The sequence below is a fragment of the Trichechus manatus genome, unplaced genomic scaffold (assembly GCF_000243295.1).
Source record: "Trichechus manatus latirostris isolate Lorelei unplaced genomic scaffold, TriManLat1.0 scaffold00094, whole genome shotgun sequence".
NCBI classification, from domain to species: domain Eukaryota; kingdom Metazoa; phylum Chordata; class Mammalia; order Sirenia; family Trichechidae; genus Trichechus; species Trichechus manatus.
This window is the reverse complement of record NW_004444030.1, coordinates 7084922-7105860: the sequence shown is the minus strand read 5'-3', so window position 1 is coordinate 7105860 and position 20939 is coordinate 7084922. Positions and strand designations below refer to the sequence as shown.

The window sequence follows — 20939 nt, the reverse complement described above, 5'->3', positions numbered from 1 at the left end:
TTTGACAATCAATGATTGCGCGATACTTTCAATTTGAATATTCAAAGGCTTAACAAAATGGACTATCTTCTGCAGAAATCCTGCACACAAGCACCCCACAGAGAGTCCAGAGAAACAGGGAGTGAGACCCCTTTGGGTCCTAGCCCTTGCTTTTATTGTATTTTGAGCATTTTGTCCACCTTCCCACAGACAGAGCAGGTGTCCTCAAAGATGCTCTGTGTTTTTGCCTCAAAGGCAGCTGCAGGAGCCCTGAGTGACCTAGGCTGCCCTCTGTGACCACCTCAGCCAGGCTGGCCGGCCAGACTGAGTAGTACATCCTCAGTCACCGTTTTAAGGGAAAATCTCTGGTTTTGGGGAGTGAACATGGCCGCCAGGGGGTGTGGCACAGCCAGGAGTGACTCTGGGCCCAAGTTGCAGGCCCGAGGCCCAGTGGAGGCCTTTGCTCAGCGGCTGGTCTCCTTCAGGCCCCACCTGGCCACGTGTAGGCTTCCCTCCCCCTATTTACTCCGCTCTCTGCCTGGGCCCCAAACACTGGGGTTTCAGCCCATTAAGACCCTTTGCTCCTCCCCATGGAGCTGGGGATACCAATAGGCCTCGCCTTCCGCTCTTAGTTTCTGAGGCTGGTGGTTCTTCACTGTGAAGCTTCCTCTCGTTCTCTCCTCTTTCTTCTCCTAGAGCTATCCCTGCCTTTTTTGCTTAAGAGGTAAATGTTGAGAAGTGGGGACAATCTTGGCTCTTGCTCATTTTAGCTGTAAGAAGATCATGGATTTGTGTTCAAGGCTCCTCACTTTGGTGTGAGAGCCAGAGGGGATTTGAGGTCAGGTTGCCCCCTTGGTCCAGGCCTCACCCCTCACCAGCTACGTGTGCTGTGCTGCTTCCATGTGGTTTAGAAGCCTGTGGAGACAGGTGTGGTCCAGAGAGGGAGTGAGTGCCAGGCCAAATCCTCTCCTAGACCCAGAGGGCAGAAGTACTAGAAGAGGGAGAAGACTGAGAAGCAGGGTGGGGTGCCCTGTACAAATAAGCCTAGATATTCCCATGATGCCAGGCCAGGTGGTAGGTATGGGCCTCTGCTCTTTGTTCCCTGAGTGCTCTGAAAGTACAAAAGTATTTTGTCCCAGAAAAACATCTGAATGCCCTGGACTATGTCCAGTGCAGGGAGGAGCATATGGAGTTGAGGGGAGGGGGCTCTCTGAGAGTGATGAGACAGAAGCATCTGTGCTGGGTAGGGACTGCTCAGCTGCTGAAGCCACGGCTTTGGGGGAGACGGTCAGGGCTAGGAACACCTGAGGGGATACCTGGCCGTGGAGGGCAGGATGGGGTGTGTATGTCCCAGGCCGGCTGCAGTCTTTCAGCCTCTGAAGCCTCCTGAGCCTGCGTCTTGGGTTTCCCTGACGGAAGTCAGGCCTGAGGACCAGATCTTGAGGAGAGGGAAGGACGGAGGGAGTGGAGAGAGCCCATAGTTCCTCTCTTCCCTGCCTGGGGCACTGCTCCTTCTGAAGGAACAGTGAGCAAAGCAGCGTCTGAACATCCCCACCCATGCTCTGCCTGAGCCTCTGCTTGGAATTAAGGATGGCCTTTTGTCCCTGTAGGAGCCCTGGTGGCACAGTGGTTAAACATTTGGCTGCTAACCAAAAGGTCAGCAGTTTGAATCCACTAGCTGCTCCTTGGAAACCCTATGGGGCAGTTCTGCTCTGTCCTGTAGGGTTGCTCTGAGTTGGGGTTGACTTGATGGCAGTAGTGTTTTGGGTTTTTTTGGTCCCCATAGCGTCTTCCCTTGCTTCTTTTCTCTTCCGTTCTCCTCTTTTTTGCTTTACTCTTATTTTTCTCTTTGTTTTTAAAAATCTTCCTCATTGTCCTTTTGTCTTGGTTTTCCCCCTTTGTCTTAATTTCTTTCCAGACACTTTTTCTCTCTTGCTGTCACTGTTTCTCTCCATTCCTGGTGTGTGTGGCTGTTTTTCTCCCTGGCCACTGCGTATCTCTGTTTTCCCCTCTTTGGGGTGCTGTCTCATTCTCTCAGGCCTCATCTCCTTCCTAACCTCTCCTTTCACGTGGAGATGGGTAGGGATGGCAGGAGGCCATCATGTTCTCTTGGCAACATCATTGCAGTTGGTGCTGACTTGGTACTCTGTGAAGGCAGGTAGGGCTGAGTGAGAGGCCAGCTCCTTGGAAGTCCTGGCATCTGTGGGAACAGCAAAGAACTCTCTGTCCCTTCCTCCAGGAGCCTCTGCCTGAGCTGTGGCAACAATCCTGGGGGCTTCTGTATGGCCCCTGTCTCTGGGATGGACAGTCACTTGCTCAGTGCTGTTGCTGGCCAGCAACTTTAGACAACTGGACCTCCCCAGGCCTGAGGCCTGTTTTGAGAAGGAAGCTCCACAGTTTTTAGCGCAACATTAAGGGAGTTTTGGTTTCTGCTATTTCTATAATTTCAAATCCTCAGCCATACTCCATGTTTATGGGGTAAGTAAGGCAGAATTCTTTCTAAATGGATCCTGTGAGTCCTCACAGATCCACTTATGTGATGAGGATGGAGCAACCAGGTCTACCCTGAGACCCTCAGACATCCATAGGTTTGGATATGCCTTATAGGAGGATTTTTAAAGCTGTCATTTATGAAGTGTTTGCTGTATGTCGGGCACTGTATCATATAGTGTCCCCATTTCACAGACAAGGAAACAGGCTCGAGGAGTTAAGTAACTTGCCCAAGATTATTAAGCCCATAAATGGCGGAATTGGGGTTAAAACTTTGACAAGTCTGACTCCAGAGCCCTTGCTCTTAACCATTGTTGGGTTCTGCCTTCCTGATCTTTTTTAACAGAGGCTGACAAACCTTTTTGACTTCAGTCCACAATAAGAACTTCCTTCTACATGTTCATGCATCTAAACATGTATATCTAAAACAATATCCATATTTAATAGCTATGTATTTATTAAATAAACTTCATGAACAGTATATATAGATGTATGTGCAATACTATATTTTCTATTTCATCTTTTCCAATTTATTCTATTTATTAAAAATCTATGTTGGTTGGGATTCACGAAGTTAATTTAATGACTGACTAATGAGTTATGGGGTATAATGGTGGTTCAATGGTAGAATTCTCACCTTCCACGCGAGGTTCAGTTGACCTGGGTTCAATTTCTAGCCAATGTACCTTGTGCAGCTACCACCTATCTGTCAGTGGATGCTTGTGAGTTGCTATCATGCTAAACAGGTTTCAGCAGAGCTTCTAGACTAAGATAGACTAGGAAGAAAGACCTGGCTATCTATTTACCAAAATAAGCCAGTGAAAACCCTATGGGATCACAATGGTTCAATCTGCAGTCAATCATGGGGGTGGTGCTGGACTGGGCAGGGTTTCATTCAGTTGTGCGTAGGGTCCCTGTGAGTCGGGCTGACGACAGCTAACAACAACTACTGAGTTGTAACTAACATTGGAAAAATATTACCTAAAAGATATGCCAGCACACTTCTCAACATTGTGCATGTGGAAGTATTTTGATATGCTATTTGTTTTACTATTAGTATGTGTGAGGAGACTAAGACAAGGCAGCATCCTGACTTGAGAGTGTCCTGTAAGGGCTGGAACCCCAGGGTGGGGAAGAGGAGGCTGTAGGGGTGAGGATGAGGTTAATTATGTTAATTGCACTTGGTGCCTCTCAGACTGGGATCTCTTACCCCTTGCTGGGGGCGTTGAATGTCACCTCTAGGATGTCTTCCCTGAAGCCCTGACAGTCTCTTTGGGGTTTTAATAAAAGACTGAAAAAAAGTTGTAGGGTTTCCAGAGGCTATAGTGGGCTCGCTTGCTTGAAAATGTAACATAGGATCTGGATGTTTGGATGTTGGGAGGGATCTTTGAGGTGCTGAGAGGGACTTAGAGTCTCATTCCAACATTTCTGCTGGTGGTGGTCCAGCTCTGGCTCCATTACTTGGCTGAGCTCCTGGCCCACCGAAGAATGTGTGTTGAGTCATTGAGAGCTCATTATCTGTGAGGTAGCTGGTTCCACTATTGGATTGCTTTAAATATAATGATCGACTGAGTCAAAATCCAGTTAGATATTTATTGAGCACCAACTATGTTACCAGGCGTGGTGTCCAGCACCAGGAATACAAAGATAAATAAGTCATGGTTCTGCCATCAGGGGCTCGGTGAGCAACACGGAGTACTTCTCCTTGTGCTTCCACACTGCTGCTTTTCCATTATAGGTTTGTTTGGTTCATTTGTTGGTTCATTTATTCATTCAGCATATATTGATTAGCAGCTCTAGTCAGGCCCAGTATAGGTGCTGCCATCCTCCCTGTCCCCCCACACCCCAAGCCTTCTCTCGTTGAGGCTGACCATCTGCAGATTCTTCAGTTCGTCACATATCACAGTTTTTCACATCTCTGACCATCCCTGCCACTGAGCTCAGAAACTTTTTAGTCAGTCGGCACCAGAATGATGAGTATAGGATACTTTTTAAAGTTTTAATCAATGTTTTAGCTGAAATTTTAGCAGTCTTTTGTAGGTAAATGACACCTAAGAGCATTATAGTTTTCCCCCAAAGTTGGAAAGTAGGAGACTTTTTGTACATAGACACATGAATAGTAAAGACTTTCAATATAAGGAAAAGGAGTAGCTTATTCCCTCTAAATTTGACTACAAGCTCTAAATTCTTTATGAATGCAAAGTTCTTTTGTCGTCTTGACTTTGGGACACTGTTACCAACCCATGTGGGAAATATCAAGTTCCAAAACCTGAATACGTGGAGGAAACAAGTCCATATGAAAATAACCAGGAAGACTATTAAATGAAGGTTATTTAATGGTTTATGACCAGTAGGTCTCTTCCCATAAGATATATTCAGAGTTTTAACTTTTCCTTATAAACATTCCCAGGGGGACAGCCTTTAATAATTTACCATTTAAATAAGGAAAACACCGTCATACACTGTTCTAAAAGTACATCTTTCACTTAAAATTTTTTGCTTTGTAATATTTAAGACATTAAAAAAATGTATAAAGAATACCATGATGCAAATCTATGAGTATATGACCAGGTTAAGAAATAAAACTTCAATATGGTTGAAGTAATGTTTCATTTATGATTAAAGGAACTTATTAAGCATTAAAACTTTTGGAATATTCCACTTAAGATATTTGGTTAGGGAAAAGGTTAGCAGGAATATGTATCAATTTTCCTAATACAAAAAAGCTAATTCTTAGATATTATTTGCTTTCTCTACATTTTTTTTTTTTTTCCCCTTTTGTAACTTGGGAAATTCTTTACTTTTCTTTTAGGCTTGTAATACTCTGACAATGACATTGTGTAATTGCAAACTTACACATCTCACTTTATCAGGGGTTACGGTTAGAGGATACTTCTGTATTGGAGATCAAATATAACCTGATGTCATCATTTACAAATAACTAGAAGATTTGATTATTATTTACTTGACCTCATCTTTGAAGATTCTAGACCCTGATCTGTATTTCATATTTGTTTTAATCACACCAGGGATAATACTAAACACTGAATAAATTTTATTTTTAAAACCTCTTAGCAATTATATTGTAGTGCAGGTAGATTCTAAATGAATATATGAATTTCTTCTCTGTGCTACTTCAAACCTTCAGTAACTGACCTTTTTAAAAGACATTTAGCAAATACTAAATAAATCATCTTAAATATACTGCTGCTGAAGTCCAATATCCACCTATTGCCAGAATATGCAGAGACAGAGACTGACATTAAGTACAAAAGGTGGTGAGGATTTTCACATAAACTGGTCTCAGAGTTGTCAACCCCAGAGTCAGGGTCTTAATAATTATTCATCTTGTGGTATAGTCTTAGTTCAATTTGCCAAAGATTTACTGAACACTTACCCTGCTGGGCACTGAACCAGGTGCCGGGGACACAGAGGTGAGCCATTCATGAGTCACCTTCAAGGGAAGCCTTGAGGAGTCTCTTTAGCTAGAGAATCACTGTTTAGCTAGAGTGTATGGTTTTGCACTTCTCTGGAGTCAATAGTTAAGGAGCCCTGGTGGTGCTTAAGGAGCCCTAGTGATGCAGTGGAGCCCTGGTGGTGTAGTGGTTAAGAGCTCAGCTGCTAACCAAAAGGTAGACAGTTCAAATCCACCAGCCACTCCTTGGAAACTCCTGGGGCAGTTCTATAGGGTCCTATAGGGTCAGTATGAGCTGGAATTGACAGCATCCAACAACAGTCAATAATTACTGAATCTGGTGTGTAACATGAACAGTGTAGTACTGTTTTGAATATAGAGAATACTTTAGACAGAACCCACTGATAGAACCTAAGGAGTATCGTTTTGGTACGTGTCTGGTAGAATCACTATAATGTAATATGGCTTAACCTTGGACGTCAGTTGTTATTTTGGTTCTTTAAAATGTTACTGATGTTTTTATTCCTTATGAATACTAGTGTATAACATATTTGGAGAATCATACTCAGCCATTAACCAGAACGTGTATTATTTAAATTTACATATAGAAAAATGGACCACAGCGAAAGCTTTCATATTTTGTGTGTGAGTGTGTGTGTGTATAAAGCTATTGGGGTTAGTAATTCTTTTCCTTTCGTGGAACTTCTTTATAGAATTCTTCAGTTTTCTTTCCCTATCACAATAGCACCATCATATTGTACTATGTAACTGAGCTGTAGCAAGTGGCACAGTGGTTAAAAGTGCTTGGCTGCTAACGGAAAGGTCAGTGGTTCAAACCCACCATCGGCTCTCTGGGAGAAAAATGTGGTGTCCGCATCGGTAGAGATTTACAGCCTTGGAAACCCTGTGGGGCGTTCTAGTCTGTCCTAAATGGTTGCTCTGAGTTGAAATCGACAGGACAGCACTGGGTGTCTTTTGTGGAGGAGGGGTTAGTAGCAAGTCATAATGACCTTTTAAAAGCATTCATTACACAGAAGAGGTAAAGATGTAGCTTTTCTTTTCTCATTCTTTGGGGTTTGAATAACACTGTAGGAGAAGCACAAACACTTTCAACTGCATGCTATGATGTCGATTTACAGCGACTTTCGTGACGATTATCTACATTGCAGCTTTTGCATGGGCAAATTTTCCTTTCAGCTTTTTTTGACATCATCTAGTCAGGTTTTTAAAGTAGCTTGAACTTGGCATCATGGTCTCTGCTTACTTTAATCTTAAATACATCCTGTGCCCCGGCAAAAACTGACAGAGGTAGATTTTTGAACCCAAACTCTTCATTTTCTCTGGCTTTCCCAGGAAAGCTGCGAGTCAAAGTAGAGCAGGTTTAAGGAAGGGGAGAGAGAAAAGAATGTGCAGTTTGTGCTGGTACTCTGCGTTATGATGAAAAGATAAGCCGCACGTGGTAGAAAATAGGGAGTATTTGAATGAGAAAAGGAGTCCGTAGGTGCCGCAAATGGTTAATGTGCTCGGCTGCTAACTGAAAGGTTGGAGATTTGAGTTCATCCAAGGCCGCCTTGGAAGAAAAATCTGGTAATTATTTCTGAAAAATCAGCCATTGAAAACCCTGCGGAGTAAGTTCTCCTCTGACACACGTGGGGTTGCCAAGAGTCCGAATTGACTTGACAGCAACTGGTTGAACAGGAAATGGCATAGGAAAATATAATTAATTCCCAAGTCATAATTTTGCAGCTTGATTTAACTTTTTTAATGAAGTGTTATAAATTCCCAGAACCATGAGAGAAGACCAAATTAAAATATAATGTAACATAGAAACGTATTTTTAAGCTAAATATAATTCTTCTTAAAAATCATTTATCCTTTGAAATTATTACTAGCCTCCCCCCCACACCCCCTACCTCCCAGTTAGATTAGGTCACTGAAATGGATACAAACAGACCATGGGCCTGTGTATTTCTCCTTTTTTTAATACATAAATTATTTTGTCAAGCACTGTGAAAGGAATCGGAGCCCTGGCCGTGCAGTGGTTAAGAGCTATGACTGCTAACCGAAGGTCGGCAGTTTGAAAAGACCAGACTTACTGGTCTGACAGAGACTGGAGAAACCCTGAGAGTATGGCCCCCGGACACTTTTTCAGCTCAGTACTGAAGTCACTCCTGAGGTTCACCCTTCAGCCAAAGATTAGACAGGCCCATAAAACAAAATTGAGACTAAATGGGCAGACCAGCCCAGGGGCAAGGATGAGAAGGCAGGAGGGGACAGGAAAGCTGACAATGGGGGACCCAAGGTCGAGAAAGGGAGAGTGGTGACATGTTATGGGGTTGGCAACCAGTGTCACAAAACAAATATATATACGTATATTAATTGTTTAATGCGAAACTAATTTACTCTGTAAACCGTCATCTAAAGCACAATTAAAAAAAAAAAAGGTTGGCAGTTTGAATCTACCAGCCACTCTTTGGAAACCCTATGAGGCAGTTCTACTCTGTCCTATAGGGTGGCTAGGAGTCGGAATCCACTCGATGGCAACGGGTTTATGAAAGGAACTGGACACTTTAAGAAGAATGTAGCCCTCCCTCACTGAACTCACATCTGTTCCAAGGTCAGGTTGCTCAGCTCTACCTGAGATCCAGTGCATCCTCAGGCTGTTAGAACAATGTAATACATGAGTGGATAACAGCCAACTAAGAGAAATGAGCTTCCCTGACATTTAGTGTTATAATCAAACAAAAGTCACCAAGGGGCACACTATCCAGGCATGAGGGACCACTGGATGACAGATGGCTCTGCCAAGGCTGGGAACCAGGGTAGAGGTGCCCAGTCACACTGTCCTTAATAAACAGCAGCTGCTGTCTCCTGGGTGGAGCAAATGGTTAAGCATTCAGCTACTGACCAAAAGACTGGTGGTTCAAGTCTACCCAAAAGTGCTTCTGTAGAAAGGCCTGGTGATCTACTTCAAAAAATCAGCCTTTGAAAATCCTATGGAGCACAGTTCTACTCTTACACACATGAGGTCACCATGAGTTGGAATTGACTCGACAGCAACTGGTTTGGTTTTCTTTTTTTCCCTCTTTCCTGTAGTGGAAATTGCCCCCGTCCATTGAAAAACAAATAGTAGGAAAGTTAAAGATTAGACTGCTAAAAAGGAGCTGATGGGAAGGAAGACTTAGGACACAGGAGACCTGGGAGAGCGGCATCCAGCAGATCATTCTTCACCTGTTACCCTGTGAGTGCGCTCCCAGGAGGGAGCTGAGAGGTGTGAGGTAAAGGCAAGGCTCACTAGGCAAGCATTTCTGCTGGCATTCCATAAATATGAAGTTTGCTCAGTCAGAAAATGTCCTCGAAATCTGAGAGAAGAGGAATATCAATTATTCACTTCCAAGTGTGAATGAATTCCCTTACTTGAATTTCTGGACCCTTACCTAGCTGTGGTGGCACACTGGTTAAGAGCTACAGCTGCTAATCAAAAGGTTGGCAGTTCAAATTCACCAGCTACTCCTTGGAAACCCCATGGAGCAGTTCTACACTGTCCTATAGGGTCCCTATGAGTTGGAATCCACTGTATGGCAATGGGTATTTTAACGAGTACCTAGCTGCGGTAGAGTGTGAGACACTGTAACAGAGGCTAGGATGTGAAGGAGAGTGTTGTGTGTGTGTGTGTGTGGGGGGGGGCGGTTTGGGCAACCCAGAGGAGAAGAAGAGCATTGGACTCCCAGGAGATGGAGGGAAAGAACCAAGTTAGGAGGTAGCAGAGGGGCTCAGACAGACGTAAAGCAATGGAGGAAAGCAGTCGGAAGATAGGAGGAAGGCTGCAGGTGTAACCTGTGGGCCTGCACTGTCCTTGCCGGGAATTACTCTAGGAACTTAAATTGGCAAAAGAACCCATACCAATAAAACTTACACAAGATAGGTTAATGCTTCAGATGTCAGTTTCTTAATTTATACGTCGTAAGAGTTGTACAGAAGTCCCTGGGTGGTGCAAAGAGTTAAGTCCTCAACTACTAGCTGAAAGATTGGTGGTTCAAATCCACCCAGAGGCGTCTCGGAAGACAAGTCTGGGGATCTACTTCTGAAAGGTTACAACTTTGAAAACTCTATGGAGCAGTTCTACTCTGCACGCATGGGGTCATCTGCGTCAGAATCAACTTGATGGCAACTAACAATAACAACAACAAGAGCTGTATACTCCTGGCCAATGAGTTACGAGCAAGTTCTTCTTTCTAATAATCAGGGATGCTGCGTGTCATGCTACTGACCCACATCTGATGATATGTCTTCCAAAGCCCCTTTGCTACTTTCGCCACTGTTGTTTCTTGCCAACAGCCTAGTCCTGTGTTTTATATTTTCTGTAGAATACGTGCATTCTTATTTGATCACAAAATGCCCATTTTACTCTTCTACTCTCATCACTGTATGTTTATGGCATCAGAGAGATAATGTCTAGTTCAATTAAGGCCACCCTTGATCCAAAAATAAAAAATTGGCCTCTACTGTTTTAGGGGAGCCCTAGTCGCATAATGGTTAAGAATTCGGCTGCTAACCAAAAGGTTGTCAGTTCAAATCCACCAGCTGCTCCCTGGAAACCCTATGGGGCAATTTTACTCTGTCCTATAGGGTCGTTATGAGTCGGAACCAACTTGACGGCACCTAACAACAACAACTGTTTTGGGACTGGATTAATTTGGGGGGCATCCTGCTCTTTAGGGCAGAGTTGAAACTATGCATTTATGAAGTGATGGTCCCCTGACTTTGTTCTATTTTAATGACAACAAAACATTTCTATATGACATCATAATTTGTTACTTGGCTGTCACAAGGAGGGAAATGTATAGAACGCTTCACTCTTTAAAGTCACATGGTGTAAAATGAGTTTTCCTTTACCTTCCCCAGCTAGCATTATATCCTATACACTCTCTTTACTAAAGAATAACCTATTTTATAATTTAGAAAAATCAAACAGAAACATCAGCATATATTATGATCTGCATAAACTTTTTAATATAATTTCAGGAAAAATATCAGTCCCCCCCCCCAAAAAAAAGAAGATACTTTGAGGCTAACAGAAAATTCAGAATGTAATGGGTTACTAAAGTTCCAAAAAGACCTCACTGTAAGGTGGTTTCTAGAATATGGTCCATGATATTTAATGAACATTCTGTTGTATTTCAGGGGGGTGTTGATGGGGAGGATTACAAATAAACGCCATCGTCCACTAACAAAGGGTGGCATTATGGCTTATCCTGAAAATCCAGTTCTCAACGTGCCGACACACCTCAAATAATCTGTGGAATACAGAACCCAACCTAAAGGAAAGCAGAGTAGAAGTCCTTTTGTCCACCCCCTCAGTAGACTCAGCGGCATTCATACGACCCCCACGCCACGCCTCCATCTTCCTTCGTCCACGGAGAAGGGTCGTGAAGAGAAGGGGCGTCTGCCCCCTCATCTGTGGAGAGCGGCACCGCCTTGGGCGTTAGGTCATTTGCCACTGTCATGAAAGGGGTGAAAGGGTAGGGGGGTGGGGTGGGGTACCCCGGCGTGTGGTGCAGCTCCTCCAGCCCATGCAGCGAGTAAGACTGAGACCCAGCCGGGGGGGTCCCCCAGCTCGAGCTCCTGTGCTGGGCAGTGCTCCCGGGTTCGAGCTGCGATAGGCAACTGGCGCTGGGCGGCAAGGTCTGCAGGGCGTCTGCGGGCACCAGGTCAGGCTGGCTGAAACCGTCGGGCACCGTCTGCTCCCACGAGTCCCGCTGGGGAGAATGGAAAGGTCACTGGCGTTACTCGTAGGCGATACTCCGATGTGGAGCGATTCCCTCCCCAACGCAGGCCGCTATGGGACCATGGCTTCCAGAGTAAGTAGACTTCGTGTGCTCTCGCCGCTGTCCAAAGTCTGGTTTACCAGGGAGCCTTTCTTTCTGGATTTTGACACCAGCAGTGAAAGCTTTACTTCCCTTCTACCCTAGAATTATGGTGGCACAGTGGTTAAGAGCTCAGCTGCAACCCAAAAGCTGCAAACCAAAAGTTTGAATCCACCAGCTGCTCCTGGGAAACCCTATAGGGCAGTTCTGCTCTATCTTACAGGGTCGCTGTGAGTCGGAATTGAGGTGGAATCGACTCCACCCCAACGGTTTTTGTTTGTTTTTTAAAATATGTATATTAAGGAAGTCCCTGGGTGGTGCAGATGGTGAACTGAAAGGTCGGTGGTTGGAATCCACTCAGAGGCTCCTGGGAAGAAAGGCCTGACAATCTACTTGCAAAAAATCAGTCACTGAAAACCCTATGGAGCATTCTACTCTGACACACAGGGGGCTGCCATGAGTCGGAACTGTCTTGATGGCACCTAACGACAACAACAGTAGTTACCAAGGGAGCCCCTGGGTGGTGCAAACTTAGCGTGCTCAGCTGCTAAACAAAAGGAAGGGAAACATCGAGTCCTTCCAGAGGTGCCTCCAAGGAAAGGCCTGGAAATCTACTTCCAAAAAATCAGACATTGAAAACCCTATGGAGCACGGTTCTACTCTGACACATGGGGTCGCCGTGAGTCGAACTGACTCAACGGCAACTGTTTTTTTGGTATTATATATATTACAATCCCCTTCCCCCCCCAAAAAAAAATTAAATTAGTGAAATGCTGGTATGACAACAATAAAACTGAACATTTATGCAGCGTTTTACTGTTTTCAGGGCACTGTGTCTTGCATTCTTCTTTGAACCTCACAGTACTCTGGGCCCTATAGTGCCATTTCCCCTGTGCAGAAGGCCAGATCCTGGCTTACTCATGGAAGAAGTAGATTTCCAACTACCAAGAGTAGGTCAGAAAAACTAAACTGCCCACAGTGAGCAAAAAGAGGGAGGAAGCTCATAGACTTCTGGAGCTGGAAAGATCTGGGTTCAATTTATGGCCATGCCACTTACTATCTTCTTGATATTTGGGCACCTCACTTTGTACATCTGTAAAATGGAGCTTTAATAACTAAATCCTGAGTTGTTAGGGTTAAATGAATGAAAGTACATAAAATCTGGCACAGAGTAGGTACTTGATAATATTAGTCCCCACTCTGTGTCTTAAATTTCATATTTAGAGATTCATTCCTTTGTGGTGAAGACTTTACACTTCTCTATAAGAAGGGTGGAGCCCTGGTGGTGCAGCGGTTAAGAGCTCCGCTGCTAACCAAAAGGTCACCAGTATGAATCCACCAGCCACTCCTTGGAAACCCTATGGGGCAGTTCTACTCTGTCCTATAGGGTCGCTATGAGTCGGAATCGACTTGACGGCAATGGATTTGGTTTTTTGGTATAAGAAAGGTATTAGCATTCTCCAGATTTTTGTGAAGGGACCTCTTTGGAGCTCAATAGGGTAGAAATATTGTGAGGAAGAGGGAGGCAGGGGTCTGGGAGGGCAAGAGAAGCCTGATTGGGGGCAGATGTGCCTGTCCTGCGAGATTACCACCTAGATGTGTCTAAGATGTAACTTCAACGCTCTTTGCTTATGCACTAGGGAAATGATGATGCCTTGCACTAATGGGGTGGAGAAATATCTGGCAAAATCAGTAGAGTATTAACAAAATGGATGTAAATCCTGACTTCTCAATAGTCTCATTTGCTACCCGTTTTGGTGGGTGCTCCCCCTCCAAACGACTGGGTAAACCCTCTTGCTGTTGTGACAGGGATCTTTGAGGAAGACTCCCGCCTGCCTGTATCCTGGAGGATTGGTGGTGCTAGCATCTGTGGGGGCAGCTGCAGAGTAGCCTCAGGGGCCTCCAGGGGGAGCCAGCCTGGCTTCAATCTGGTTGCCAAGTGCGTGGGCCCAGGCTAGGTCCAGGTGAGCCCCGACCTTACGTTTCTCCCTAAAAATGAAATTTCCGCATACTCACAAAGTGTGTGGGGTCGCCGGGAAAGGGTGGCGGCAGGAGCGGCGGCAGAGGCGAGGCGCTGAACACGGAGCCGGTGTTGGGGGTCAGGGCTGTGGGGCGGTAGTCTCCGTAGGGCTCCGGGAAGTAGGAATCTAGGAGGCCCGGGTAGCTCTGCCCTGTGGAGGACTCACAGGAAAAGGGCTTAGCCACACTTGAGGTGTAGACGTCATTTGAAAACTGTTTAGTGTTGTAGTAGTCTGAGTCAGATAAGAAAGATCTTCTGACACCGTAGTAACCCGACGTTACCGGCGAACCTGTTGCCAAAGGAAAAACAAATGAGCAAAAAATTTCTCATAGTGAGGTGAAGGCATCGCTGTTGCAGCCGAGTTTTTCCACGTGGGAAATGGGATTACGCATGCCTGATAGCAAGGCTAAAATTTAAATAGTTAAGTGTTTCAAATTGCTTAAAGTATTTCTGCATTACTTCTTTTAACTGTTCAGTCCAAGTAGTTAAGATGTTTAAAGTTCACTCTGCTTTTGGGGAAGAGTTCATTTCAGATGGCACAATAACAGGTCCATCATTCACTCATTCTCTCATTCGACATACGTTAATTGTGAACTACTTTGTGTCAAGCACTGTGCTAGTAAGAGGCTGGATTTGTAAGATAAAAGAAACCCTTGGTATTTAAATTTTATCTAATAAGCTGTTTTTTTTTTCCTTTTACAGCATCTGAGTTATATCTCTATATACACAAGATCATTAACACTTGGCTTCTTCTGGGCTACAGAACATTCCAGAAGACTTTTTTTCTTGTTGTTTGAGATACAGTATCTCTAGATAAGGTGATAGCTATAACCCCATCTCAAATCAGAGGCAGGCTGTACTATCTTATACTTCTTTGTATACTGACCTTTAACAGTATCTAGCACCTAGCACACATTAGATTAATGACTTGCTTTGAGATGATAGGGCTTCTGTACAGTCAAGAGAACCACAGAAAATGTGTTGTCTGGCTTTGAAGAGTGTTGTGTTATTTGCTGCCCTCTTGTGGCCGTACTGAATCCCACCCGCATCTCACCAGGACACTGAAAGCTTAGAAAGAGTGTGCCTAGGACAGAAAGCTTCCCCTGGTGGAAAACAGGGAAAGAAGCTGAAACTGATAAGAGTATTATTTAAGGCAGGGCCAGTGCTGTGGTTCCAAAAGAGAAGATACGTGTTTGCTAAACACTTTCTGACCTGGTAATTTTGTTACAGCAGGAAACACATTATCATTTATAATGTACTTCGAGGCATAGACTCAAGGTCTGTATAATTGGTGGCTTAACAAAAAGTATTCCAACTGGTGGCAGGTGTGTTCTAACTAGCTGAGAAAAACACCCTGAGCCTCAGAAGGGCTGAGTGGGAAGAAGTTGAAAGTGCTTGTCTTCCTGATGTTTCCTCCAACCACAGAGAACCACTCTGAGCTTGGCCCACCTGCCTACCTGCCCACTCTTGCACAGGGAGAGAAGGGAGACTCGTCAAGACACCTTTCCTTTGTCTTCATGACCCGGTCATACATAACTCTAAACACTCGGGATTTTGGTCCTCATCACACGAAGTAAAAGTTCATACTTAACTCAGTATGCTTTCATCTGAGTTACATAACCATCTTTCCAATTGACCTGCAAATTCCATGGAGGTAGAGCTTATGTCATACATTTTCAGCAAACCCAGTAGCATAATACTGTGTTCAGCAACTACATGTAAATGTACTCATCAGAAGAAGAAATCAAACTTCCCCATAGAAACCTATAGCATGATTCTACTCACTCTGCATTCATCTTAAATTCCATAGCCCCAGACTTCTAATCTGCTCATGAATATGAAGGCTGCAGTTAGAGTTTTCATCCTAAGCGTACTTCCCAAGAAAAAGTCTGTGCAGGTGGAAATGAAAATCAGTGAATAAGGTTCTGTGTTATGTGAGGTATTCAGATCCACAGAAGTGGTTAAAGCTGAGAACCGAAGGAAGAGTATGTAAACAAGGCTTCTGGGCTCCCAAGTCTATATTTCCAGTTTCCAAACAAAAACAACTACGAGCAAAAGACCTCTACCCTCTGAAGCATGTATTTTTCTTCTTAAAAAGAGGAGAAAAAGAAGAGATGGGGGAAAGAGAAGTTGCAGAAATTTTCCTCTGTAGTAGGGAGCAGAAGCAACCAGAAAATACAGTTTATAGACATTCAGATACGTGGCTCTTATATGGTTTTATTCCATTGCTTGTCCACTCCTGAAGGTAATAAAACTATAGAGAAGGGCTGTGCCACTTCTGAGTTCGAGATCTGGAAGATATTGTGTGTGTGTGTGTGTGTGTGTACAGGAGTATTATTAAGAATGCCATTTTTCCATTCCCACAGGAGTATTTAATGAGCATATGTATTGAAAGAATACCGTCTAAGTACCTGACACAGAGTGAGCCCCCAAGAAATGGTAGTCCCTCTCTGCCCTCAGTTCTCTTTCCCTTTCTGTTCTAAGGCAGGAGTATAACCTATCTACCAGATCACAGGGTCACAACATTAAACATTTTAAAATTATATCCGGGGCCTGATTGCTGTTGTCTTTGCCCAATAAGCTTCTGCTAGGCAAGGGATCAAAAAGGCTGTCTTCAAGACAGACTGAGTTCTAAATTCCAGAATGATCAGATAAGGTTTGTCTTCACTGATTTTGTGTTTTAGAAATTATTATTTTTTTTCATTTGACATATATATTTTTAAAATTGTTGTCACAATATAGATAATGTGGCATTTGCCCTTTCCATATTTTTGACGACCAATTGAGCAAATTTAATTTAGTACTGGAAGGAAGTTGTATAAGAATAGAAGCCCAAATGTCCAATTTCAGTTCAAAAGGGAATTAATGAATTGCTCATTGAATGAAAGTACTCACCTGGCATCTGGACAAATGGAGACTGAGAAGAACTGCCACTGCCCTGGAAGGCAAAGAGAGGGGAGTGTTTTCTTCAGTTGCAAGTTTAAATTAAAAAAAAAAAAAAATCAGGAATACATTTTACAACCTTCATTTTCTGGTACTCAGAAATATTACGTGGTGGGCTGCAGGGGGTGGGTGGTCAACTGAGAGTGGAAATTGAAATACCAGGGAATGAAGTTTTACAAGTGGCAGAGACACACCAACCTATTAGATAATGGTAAATATGCCAAAAAACACTTGCTAGAAATTGAAGAGTTTATTCATTGTTACGTATTGTTTGCTTTAATCATCAAACATATGCAGGCATACCTCGGAGACACTGCGGATTCTGTTCCAGACCACTGCAATAAAGCAAATATGGCAATAAAGCGAGTCACATGAATTTTTTGGATTCCTAGTGCATGTAAAAGTGATGTTTACACTATATATGTAGTCTGTTAACTGTGCAATAGCATTATGCCTCAAAAAATGTATGTACCTTAATTAAAAAATACTTTATTGCTAAAATATGCTAACCATCATCTGAGCCTTCAGTGAGTCGTAATCTTTTTGCTGGTGGAGGGTCTTGCCTCTCTGCTGATGATAAAACTTTTATGGCTGCTGACAGATCAGGGTCGTGGTTGCTGAAGTTCAGGGTGGCGGTGGCAATTTCTTAAAATAAGACAACAATGAAGTTTGCCACATCAATTGACTCTTCCTTTCATGAAAGATTTCTCTGTAGCATGAGATGCTGTTTGATAGCATTTTACCCACAGTAGAACTCCTTTCAAAACTGGAGTCAGTCCTCTCAAACTCTGCCACTGCTTTATCAACTAAGCTTATGTAATATTCTAAATCCTTCATTGTCATTTCAATGATGTTTACAACCTCTTCACCAAGAGTAGATTCCATATCAACAAACCACTTTCTTTGCTAATCCATAAGAAGCAACTCCTCATCCACTGAAGTTTTATCATGAGATTGCAGCAATTCAGTCACATCTTCAGGCTCCATTTCTAATTCCAGTTCTTGTCATATTTCCACCACATCTACAGTTACTTCTTCCACTGACGTCTTGAACTCCTCAAAGTCATCCATGAGGGTTGGAATCAACTTCTTCCAAACTCCTATTAGTGTTGATAGGTTGACCTCCTGCCATGAATCACAAACGTTCTTAATGGCACCTAGAATGGTGAATCCTTTCCAGGAGGTTTTCAATTTACTTTGCCTAGATCCATCAGAGGAATCACAGTCTGTGGCAGCTATAGCCTTATGAAATGTATTTCTTCATAAGTCTTGAAAATTAAAATTACTCCTTGATCCATGGGCTGCAGAATGGATGTTGTGTTAGCAGGCTTTGAAAACAACATTAATCTTCTTCTGCATCTCCATCAGAGCTCTTAGGTTACCAGGTGCATCATCAATGAGCAGTAATATTTTGAAAGGAATCTTTTTTTCTGAGCAGTAGTTTTCAACAGTGGGCTTAAAATATGCAGAAAACCATGTTGTAAACAGCTGTGTTGTCATCCAGGCTTTGTTGATCCCTTTATAGAGCACAGGCAGAGTAGATTTGGCATAATTCTTAAGGGCCCTAGGATTTTCAGAATGTAAATGAGCATTGGCTTCAACTTAAAGTCACCAGCTGCATTAGCCCCTAACAAGAAATTCAGCTGTCCTTTGAAGCTTTGAAGCCAGGCACTGACTTCTCCTTTTCAGCTATGGAAGTTCTAGATGGAATCTTCTTCTAACAGAAAGCTGTTTTGTCTACATTGAAAATTTGTTATTTAGTGTAGCTACCATCATCAATTATCTTATCTAGATATTCTGGATAACTTGCTACAGCTTCTACATCAGTACTTGCTGCTTTGCCTTGCACTTTTATGTTATGGAGATGCCTTCTCTCCTTAAACCTCATGAATCAAACTCTGCTAACTTCAGACTTTTCTTCTGCAACTTCTTTAACTTTCTCAGACTTCATAGAATTGAAGAGAGGTAGGGCCTTGCTCAGGACTGGGCTTTGGTTTAAGGGAACGTTGTGGCTGTTTTGATCTTCTATCCAGACCACTAAAACTTTCTCCATATCAACAATGAGGTTGTTTCACTTCCTTATCATTTGTGTGTTCACTGGAGTAGAACTTTTAATTTTCTTCAAGAACTTGTCCTTTGCTTTCACATCTTGGCTAACTGTTTGGTGCAAGAGGCCTAGCTTTTGGCCTTTCTTGGTTTTCGCCATGCCCTCCTTACTAAGCTTAATCATTTCTAGCTTTTGATTTAAAGCGAGAGAAACATGACTCTTCCTTTCACTTGAACACTTAGAGGCCATTATAGGGTTATTAATTGGCCTCACTTCAATAGTGTCGTGTCTCAGGGAATAAGGAGGCCCGAGGGGAGGGAGAGAGGTAGGGAAGCGGCTGGTCAGCGGAGCAGTCAGAACACACACAACATTTATTGATTAAGTTCACCCTCTTATACGGGTTTGGGTCGTGGCACCTCAAAACAATTACATTGGTAACATCAAAGATCACTGATCACAGATCATGGATATAATAATAATGAAAAGTTTGAAATATTGCAAGAATTACCAAAATGTGACACAGACATGAAGTGAGTGCATGCTGTTGGAAAAATGGTGCCGATAGACTTGCTCAACACAGGGTTGCCACAAACCTTCGATTTGTAAAAATCGCAATATCTGCAAAGCGAACTAAAGCAAAGTGCAATAAAATTAAGTGTGCCTGTATATATTTATATATATAAGCACATATTTGTATATAAATAGATATATAAATACATACTTCATAAATACATTAAGACAATGAATAAGGAAGACAGAAGAAAAATTGATGCCTCTGAAGAATATTGAATATACCATGGGCCGCCAAAAGAATGAACAAATTGGTCTTGCAAGAAGTACAGCCAGAATGGGCCTTAGAAGCAAGAATGGTGAGACTATGTCTCACATACTTTGGACATGTTATCAGGAGAGACCAGTCCCTGGAGAAGGACATAATGTAAAGTAGAGGGTCAGTGAAAAAGAGGAAGACCCTCAACAAGACGGATTGATTGGCACAGGGGCTGCAACAGTGGGCTCAAACGTAGCAACCATTGTGAGGATGGTACAGGACAGGGCAGTGTTTCATTTTGTTGTACACAGGGTGGCTATGAGTTGGAACTGACTTGACAGCATCTAATAACAACAACAACATACATTTAATTATGTAAACATATAATTTATACGAATATGTATGAGTTGAAATCGACTCCATGGCAATGGGTTTGGTTTAGGTTTTATAAGGTGTATATATCATTGGTCCATACAGGATAATATATATATTATCTCACCATGCTTGGCATTTGACTTCAACGAAGAACAATTGCTTTTGTATTGTCTGTTTTCTTGTAGAATTCCAGCTCCCCAACCTTGACTGTGAATTGATCTCAGTTCCCAGAAAAGTGTGTGTAATAGACACAATAAAAATATGCAGAATGAAGATACAGTCCTCAAAGAGCCCACAGTCTGCTGAGCACAGGGGTTGGGAGGTGATTGACAAGGACACAGACAATTCACTGTGGTGTGAGAAGTGGCATGACCAGGAAGGATGGGGTGATGTGGGGCACTTAGGCTGGTTTTAGAAGGGGATGGGGTGGGGAATCCTTGGAGGAGATGATGTTTAAGTTGGCCTTTGAAGGAAGGGTAGGGAGTATCCATGTGAAGAGGAATAGGGAAGAGTGTAGAGTCTTAAAATACACAAATGCAAATTCTGGCTCCAAGGTGCCCAGGAGCAAAGTAAATGGAAACTGTAGCCATTATTAAAGCTAAGCATCCTTAACATCCAGTTCTTTGAATCTGAGTTCTTTGCTCTGACTGTTAAGGTCCTATAGATTCTCAGAATTGGAAGAGGTTTTACATGCATCTCATTCAACTACACATTCAATGCTTAAATCCTCTCTCTAACCATTTATTAAACAGGTGCATTTAGCCTCCAGTGATGGAGAACTAAGCACCCTATGAGAAAGTCAATTTCTTCTTTGGGGACCTTGACTCTCACAAAATTCCGTTTACCTTCAGCTGAAAAAAGTCACTTTCCTAGTTATAATCTCATTGGTCCATAGAGGATAAGTTTAATCCTTCTTCCGCATACAGTCTTTCAAATATTTAAAGACAACCCATCATTTCCCAACCTTGAATCCTATCTTCTCCAGGTAAAATATCTTCCAACCACTCAGAAGTAGCATAGTGTTTAAAATGAAG

General features: G+C 43.0%; 2 protein-coding genes across 2 annotated transcripts; one reads left to right on the top strand and one right to left on the bottom strand.

Annotated features, from left to right (window-relative positions):
- Positions 1-2054: 2054 nt before the first annotated feature.
- Positions 2055-2394, top strand: LOC105756613 (colorectal cancer-associated protein 1). Its single transcript, XM_023737004.1, is given in 2 exon segments — positions 2055-2288; positions 2290-2394. Coding segments are annotated over 2 exon segments (339 nt in total).
- Positions 2395-11250: 8856 nt separating this feature from the next.
- On the bottom strand, positions 11251-16673 carry POU2AF2 (POU class 2 homeobox associating factor 2). Its single transcript, XM_004382534.1, has 3 exons — positions 16667-16673; positions 13768-14060; positions 11251-11643 (listed from the first exon to the last, which is right to left on the bottom strand). Exons 1-3 carry the CDS (start codon positions 16671-16673, stop codon positions 11251-11253), a joined length of 693 nt encoding a protein of 230 aa, XP_004382591.1.
- Between the last annotated feature and the right edge of the window lie 4266 nt (positions 16674-20939).